We start from the raw sequence: 8440 nt of genomic DNA on the forward strand, positions 1-8440 counted from the left end.
TTACATTTGATGTTAACACATTCCGAGCATGTAAGAGACTTAAATATACACTCTGGTTAGTTGTAGGTTAGATTAGTAGATAGTTGAGTTTTGTTTGTTTTTGTTTTTTTTTCTTTTCGTTTTTTTTTGTTTTGTTTTTTTGTCAAATTTTGGCTATTGTATATTTGAGCTAATTGTATATCAATGTTTATATCTGAGAGTTTTGTTTATTTTTGTAAACTTGTAAAAATGTTAAATTTCTAATAAAAATATCTATAAAAAAAAACAAGATTCCAGCACCATGGGGATCAGTACACTCAGTCCTTATTATCTGTCGATTCACTATCCCAGTGATCTGTGTAATCATGGAAAAAAATAAAAAAAATAAAAATAAATCGGCCTTAGGCCCCATTTTCTTTTCCTGATCACATGGTTCTTCAGTGTAAATAAGAGGTTACATGGTCCTAAATAGCTCACCCCATATCCTTAGACGGAGCCCTCGTTCAGGACTCCCCATTCTCTGGGAACATTTTTCTAGCATTTACCCTGTCTAGTTCTATTACAATTATATAGGTTTCTATGAGACTCCCTCCTCATTCTTCTAAACTCCAGTTAATATAGTTCAAACTGATCTAGTCCCTCTTTAGGTATCAGTCCTGCGAGTAAATCTTTGTTGCACTCTCTACACAGCTAGAACATATTTCCTCAGATAATGAGACTAAAACTGTATACCATACTCCAGGTGTGGTCTCACTAAAGCTCTGTACAAGTACAGCAAGACATCCCTGCTCCTGTACTTAAATCCTCTTGCTAGAAAGACCATTTGTCTTCTTCACTACCTGATGCACCAGCCTGATTATTTTTGGTGTGAAAGAAAAAAAAAAGACACAAGTAGGCCAAAGCCACTGAAATATTTCTGCTGCTTCCCCACCTAACATCATTTATTCACAAACTAAGAAGTAAATTTGCATTGCTCAGTTGTATTTTGCCTTAATAACACAGCATTCAGAGAAGGCAAATCCAGAATTATTGCATCCTCTACATCAAAAAGTCGAATTTGTCCAAAGACTTAAGCCTACCCAAAAACTTCTGCAGATCTTCCGATATATAAATGTTCTTTGTTTGAAGGCTATGCCTTGTTGTATCAAGAGCATTACTGAAGGCTTTGTATTGTGTTTTGAACTGCTGAATAGATGCCACCACAGGTCTTAAATGCTCCAACTGTAATAAGAATCAATTGAATGCATTATTGTAAAGCCAAGTGAAAAAAAAACTGGTTGCAATAAACAAATTTCAACTATAATCCAAGATTTGTAAAACATTCAATAACACAGATGTCCACTGATGTGATACATTTAGACGTTCAACAAGCTTTCAATAAGGTCCTATACAAAAGAGTTGAACAGAATTTGAACCATAGGATCGGGAGAATATACGTTTAAGGATTAAGAACCAGTTAACAGACAAAAATCGGAGCAAAAATAAATAGGTCATTTCCAGATTAGCAGACTGTGACTAGTGGGGTAGGACACAAGAAGAGTGCCTGGGCTCAATCTAAATTAATGATTTGATTGTAGAGATTAAACTTAACACTAGGCAAAAAGTTATAATTGTGAAGAGGAAACAGTGACACCTTAAGGGATTTTGGATAGGCGAAGTGAGTGGACAACAAACATGGTAGATGAAATATAACATTAAAAAGTTCAACAATATTCACTCTGGGAGCAAAAATAGAAATAAAGAGCATTTTCTTAAATGAAAGAGGAAGAAAGTGTTAAAATGTGCAAAGGGACTTAGGTGTCCTTGTTAATCAGTTACTGACAGTATACATGCAGATGCAGCAAGCAATTAAGGCAGCGAATGAATACATTGACTTTCATCACAAAAGGGTATAAGCATGCAAGTAAAACTGTCTTTATAGAGCCTTGAGGCTGTACTTGGTGGATTGTGTGCAGATTTGGTCTCCTAGCCTATGCAAAAGTGAACTTGCCTTAGGTAGTACCACAAGGGCTCACCAAACTAAATCTTCAGGTGGAGGGAATGTCACAGAATTACAGGATAGAAACATATAATCCCTATGGTGCAGTAAAAGGCTATTCCTCTGGCTGGGGCTATTAGAACAAGGGTACATAATCTCAGAATAAAAGGGGCAAGTCACTTCAGACTGAGATAATGTAAATATTTTAATCTCTACCATGGGCAGGAGTAGACTCAGGTCATTAACCATATTCAAGGTCACGATCAATAGATTTCTACACTTTAAAACATCAAAAGTTATGGGGATTGTTTAGGTAACTTTTGTTGAGGTAGATTAACCACAACTAGTTTGTATAGTAGAGCAGGCATCAGGGGCTGAATGCAAAGCTTAAATGTTCTCTTGAAAGTTAAACAAATTCAAACAGCAAAATAAAGTTAAAAAAAAAGTGCTTAAAGTCACAACTCATCCCATTCAGAATCTTAAAATCAATAGATTTAAATAAAAAGGACAAGATAGATGTTTCCACTCGCGTTGTAAAATGGATGGTGCTCAAACCAAACTTTAGAAGGGGTCTCTGTTAATTAAACACCATTCCAGTAACACTAAAGCATGTACTATAATTGGTTAATTCAATTTATATCAGTACAGGTATTCAATAAATAGGTAAAATATTTCTTCTATTATGTGATGCTTAATGGATATGCCTGGCAGCATAGCATCCTGAAGATTACAGTCCAATCCTTACATGAATAAAGCAAAACAACAAAATATCAACTGAAGTACCACCATTGCAGTAGGCATATTTACACTCATTTGTCAGCAATTTAAGTTGTTGGTACTGGTCATGGGCACAAATTAAATGCATTGCTTTGTTGAGTTATGAGGAGAGGCTGGATAGGCTGAGATCCTTATCCCTGGGGCACAGACGGCTGAGAGGTGACCTTAGAGGTTAATAAAATAATGAAGAGCATGGATCGGGTGAATAGGCAAGCTGTTTTCTCCCAGGATAGGGAAATCCAAAACAAGGAGGTCAGGTTTAAGGTGAGGGGAAAGATTTTTTTTTTTAAAAAAAGGGACCAAGGGGCAACTTTGGGAGAATGTGAAATTAGCCATTCTGGCAGAAGAATATAAAAGCAGGTTATTTAAATGGTTGCATTGCTAAAACACAGGTGCATCTGAATGTCCCAGTGTATGGTTCATAAAGGTTAGTATGCAGTACAGCAAGTCATTAGGAAAGATTATACAATGCTATTGATTATTTGTGAGGGCATTAAACTCTAAAGTAATGAGGTATGCTTCAGCCAGTCAGGGCATTGGTGTGATCTCAGCTGGAGTACTGTACGTTATTTAAAAAATGTAAATTCATTGGAAGCAGTTCAGATCAATACTTGGAATGGGTGTGTTGTCTTATGAGGAGAGGATGGATCATCAAGTCTGCACCAACCCTCAAAGAGCATCCTACCCAAGACCCAGCTTCCCCACCCCAATCCCTGTAGCCCTGCATTTACCATGGCTATAGTTTATTCACTGAAGTTGAGATAAGACTTGATTGAAACAGCGGTAGATAGATTCCTAATGAGCAAGGGGATGATAAACCATCAGGGATAGGTGGGATTGTGGAGCAGTCAGATTACCCAAGATCTTTTTGATGGGCAGAGAAAGCCTGAAGGGCTGGCTAATTTGAATGCTCTTTTGCGAACTCTTCCATTCAGAATGCTTCTTTTGTTGCCATGTCTACTCCATGAAGAGAGCACTCATACAACAGGGCAGGGCCACTTGCAGTCAATTGCTTCTTCAGCCAGCATCCTCCACCACTGCATCTTGAATTAGAAATTATAGAATCCTTACACCATGGAACAAAGCCATTCAACCCATCAAGTCTGCACCAACCCTCAAAAAGCATCCTACCCAAGCCCCAGCTTCCCCACCCCAATCCCTGTAGCCCTGCATTTACCATGACTAATCCACCTAGCCTGCACATTCCTGGATACTGTGGGACTGTTTTAGCACAGCCAATCCATCTAACCTGAAGCACTCAGCAGAAACCTACACAAACACAGGGAGAACGTGCAAACTCCACTCAGACAGACAGTCACCCAAAGCTGAAATGTAACAGGTCCCTGGTGCTGTGAGGCAGCCACGGTAACCACTAAGTCACCCAACTAAGTGTGGTGTTTTTGCAAATGAATTCCTCTTCTCTTCTTCCCTCCCATAACAACCTTAGTGTTTCTGAAGTTTAGTTTTGTGCTAAAATGTTTCCTTGTTTTTCTGTCCTTGTCATACAACAAATGCAAAGATGTTCAAGGAAGCATTGAGAACAGTCATGCAAGCATTTGCTAACTATGCTCTTAAACTTTTCTAATTAATCTGTTTAGAGAGATGCTATTACACACATCCTGGAGCAGGTGGGACTTAAACACGGGCCTCCTGGCTAAGAAGTAGGGACACTACTGCTGCACCACAAGAGCCCCCATCTAAAACATTCTACTGGTTTTTGTACCTCACATTCACCTGACCCCCACTTTCACATCTTGACCCAAAAGCCATTGTATAGGTCAACAGAATCCAAGCCTTAAAGTGCTAATTCTGTCTTGTCAACAGTCAGTATAGACCCAATCCATTTCCCAACAGGAAAGAATGCTTATAGCCTAGGTTGGAACAGACGGAATACTACTGAACAGGTGGAACTTTACCTCATCCTGTTTCCCTCAATCTTCAATATAAACAGCATGCAACTTTGGCTACAGCATGATACAGTTTGCAAATCTGCCATCAAGTTATGATTGTCCATTCCTTTCTAGGTAAGCATGAAGAGATATAACATCAGGCCCACTCGACTGAAACATTATGGGGAAAGGGGAAAACAAGTAATCAAATGAAATAGCAGACATCATTGTCCCTGAACAAAGTAATTTCAGATAAATGTAAACATCATTCCTTAAACTGAACAATGGCCTAAAGCAGTTGTGCAACAAAAAGCATCTCGAAGGATAAAATGCAATAATCTCCCCCTCCCTTTTTTAATGTTAATGCAAGTTAATGCTAACTCACCTGTTGTTCTACGACCCCATCCAGTACTTTGTTTTTCTCCAGCAAAATGAGATTCTGTTTCTGTTGAAATATTTCTTTCCGTAAATGCTGGTTTTCCTCTTCAATCTGAAGCAAGCACTCTTCTGCCCTTTCTTGGTATTTTGCCAGGTTATTTTCCCTCTACGAATGTGAGTAAAACTGTGAGTGTGAAACAGGGCTCCTGACTTCAAACCTTTGCTACAATTAATACTTTCAAAATCATTTTGAATCTGATCAGAAAACTGAAAAAAAAAATGCTAATTTGGAAGGAAGGAATATTTTCCATTTCAGAAACAAATCCGAGCACATACAGAGATCTAGCCCCAAAGCTCGTCTTGAGTTAGTCTATCTGCTTCAGAATACAACCCATCGAACTGGAAATCAAATTTCTCAATCAAATCAATCAGGTGAACATTGGGTGAGGAAACGGTCAAGGACAAAATATGCATGCCATGGAGTGAAAGAATAGCATGCACATTGACGGTCTAAAACTCAATGTCCTCACTCTGTTAATAGATGGAAATGTGTTGCTGGAGAAGCGCAGCAGGTCAGGCAGCATCTAGGGAACAGGAGAATCGACGTTTCGGGCATTAGCCCTTCTTCAGGAAGAAGGGCCAATGCCCGAAACGTCGATTCTCCTGTTCCCTAGATGCTGCCTGACCTGCTGCGCTTCTCCAGCAACACATTTCCATCTCTGATCTCCAGCATCTGCAGACCTCATTTTCTCTTCACTCTGTTAATATCCAGGCCACAGGTATGATGCCAATTCGTCCGACTGTAAAATGGTGGTGTTAACTGGGAGTGAACAGGGATGACAAGGACAGAAAAACAAGGAAACATTTTAGCAAGAAACTGAACTTCAGAAATACTAAGGTTGGACAGCATCTGAGGAGAGAGAAAACACCGTTAACTTGCTTTAGGACTGAACTATAAAGATGTTCAAACGAATAGTTCACAAGAGCAGAACCCACCATAAAAATGGGTGCGGAGGGGAAAGAATTATGAGCCTGTGATTTGGAGGAGGACCGAAGATGATTTAATAGTGCAAGTGTTTGATTTGTTGCTTGTCAACATCTTTGGTAATGGTGTCAAGGTTTGACTTGAAAATAGTGTTCTATAATCAGGGGGAGATTGACTGGAAAAAATTGCCAAGGTTGATCATGCCTGCCTTTTGCAATGGAAATATCGAGCGATGCAAAAAGCCAGAGGGGTCCAAATAAACTAGACAGACATTCTAAAACTAGGAGAAAGTGAGGACTGCAGATGCTGGAGATCGGAGTCAAAGAGTGAGGTGCTGGAAAAGTACAGCAGATCAGGCAGCATCCAAGCAGGAGAATCAACATTTCAGGCATAAGCCCTTCATCAGGAAACATTCTAAAACGGCAGGAAAAAAATTCACAATTTTGAGATCAGGGACTTCAGTTAAATGGACATATTGGAAAAGCTGGCTGTTTCCTTTTAAAGAACAGATTAAGAGAACAATTGGGAGAGGTCTTCCAAATCAGGAGTTGACCAGACAGATAAGATCAGGCAGTCATTTAAAGTAGTTGACAAAAAGAGGCAACAGTGACAGAAGGACAAACTTGTTTTTTTAAACAAGAGGGAAGCAGCCAGGCTAAAAAATAGAGTGAGCATGAAGGTGGCAAGGAAGTGAGAGTATGGCATCATTTGGAGTTCTAAATGAGACAGGACACAAAGCTTCTGAGGCCTTCAGGGCTGTGAAACAAGATGCAAGAGTGATATGAACATGTGATTTAGGAGTTAGACTAGACTACTCAGCCATCATGTCTGCTGCAATATTCAATACAACCATAGTCGATCCAGCTCAGCTCTTGCTTATTCTTAGTAACCTTAAAGTCACTTGCTGGTCACTCCACTTAAAAATATTCAACGATTCTATCTCCATTGCCCTCCAAAGACAGATTACCCTCTGAAATAAAAAAAATCCCATCAGTGTAGTATTAAATGGAAGACCCCTTAATTTTTAAACCATGTCCCAGAGTCTCGTTTCCACAAAAAGCAGTTGAAGATTTCAGTTCTTGTCACATGAAAGAAAGAATAAAGACTTCTGTCCAAAAGACGAGATGAAGTGAACGATGAGATAGAACCGAAAGGTCAAGACAGCTCTAAAGTAAATTGGTTAGTTGAACAAAAGAAATCAACAGCATGCATGAGAAAGAAAGTTTGGCTTATGTTAGAACAACTTTTCAGAGCAGCATAGTTAAGTACCTCTTCTACTTTCTATTGGGACATAACCTTGAAAAACAAAACATTGGTACAATCACTTCCTCTTACCTTGGAAGCCAGGAAGGAGTAAAGCAATGCATCAAAATTATGCGCTTCAGTTGCATCGTCTTCAGACAGTGTTGGAGACTACACAAAAGAAATGAATTCCTTTTTAAAAAATTGTAAATATTGTGTCTGGAGAATTCAAAGTAAAGCAAACACTCAGGACCAAAGCACTTAAGTCCTTTGTTCTTCTGAAAAAGTTTATATTTTAAATCATTGTATCAATGATAACCATATTTTAAGTTGTTATGGTGCACCGATCATTATCCCTGAATCAACATCACTGAAATAAATATCACGTCAGTATAATATTGCTGTAAAACACTGATAGTTGTGAAATGTGCAACGTAAATCCAAACGTTTCTTTCCATAGAAATGTTCTATAGGTCATCAGTGGACAGCGAAGAGGGTTACCTCAGATCACAACAGGATCTGGACCAGATGGGCCGAGGGGCTGAGAAGTGGCCGTTGGAGTTTATTTCAGATAAACGCAAGGTGCTGCATTTTGGGAAAACAAATCTTAGCAGGACGTATACACTTAATAGTAAGGTCCTAGGGAGTGCTGCTGAACAAAGAAACCATGAAGTGCAGGTTCATAGCTCCTTGAAAGTGGAGTCGCAGGTAGATAGGATAGTGAAGGCGGTGTTTGGTATGCTTTCCTTTATTGGTCAGAGTATCGAGTACAGGAGTTGGGAGGTCATGTTGCAGCTGTACAGGACATTGGTTAGGCCACTGTTGGAATATTGTGTGTAATTCTGGTCTCCTTCCTATCGGAAAGATGTTGTGAAACTTGAAAGGGTTCAGAAAAGATTTACAAAGATGTTGCCAGGGTTGGAGGATCTGAGCTACAGGGAGAGGCTGAAGAGGCTGGGGCTGTTTTCCCTGGAGCGTCGAAGGCTGAGGGGTGACCTTATAGAGGTTTACAAAATTATGAGGGGCATAGATAGGATAAATAGGCAAAGTCTTTTCCCTGGGGTTGGGGAGTGCAGTACTAGAGGGCATAGGCTTATAAAAGAGCCTATAAAAGATATAAAAGAGACCTAAGGGGCAACATTTTCACGCAGAGGGTGGTAAGTGTATGGAATGAGCTGCCAGAGGATGTGGTGGAGGCTGGTACAATTGCAA

The 8440-nt window shown here is 39.5% G+C and overlaps 1 protein-coding gene across 3 annotated transcripts in view; it reads right to left on the minus strand.

Annotated features, from left to right (window-relative positions):
• The window catches only part of haus8 (HAUS augmin like complex subunit 8), a 62488-nt gene that overhangs the window by 12678 nt on the left and 41370 nt on the right, over positions 1-8440 (minus strand). For 2 of the 3 annotated variants that reach the window (XM_043721366.1, XM_043721367.1), the window contains exons 11-13: positions 7322-7399; positions 5009-5167; positions 1059-1200 (exon numbers count right to left, since the gene is read on the minus strand). In XM_043721366.1, the coding sequence (XP_043577301.1) occupies positions 1059-1200; positions 5009-5167; positions 7322-7399 (379 nt within the window). The remainder of the gene's footprint in view (positions 1-1058; positions 1201-5008; positions 5168-7321; positions 7400-8440) is intronic. The other variant, XM_043721368.1, reaches the window with a different exon arrangement.

Source organism: Chiloscyllium plagiosum, chromosome 31 (assembly GCF_004010195.1).
Source record: "Chiloscyllium plagiosum isolate BGI_BamShark_2017 chromosome 31, ASM401019v2, whole genome shotgun sequence".
Taxonomy (NCBI): domain Eukaryota; kingdom Metazoa; phylum Chordata; class Chondrichthyes; order Orectolobiformes; family Hemiscylliidae; genus Chiloscyllium; species Chiloscyllium plagiosum.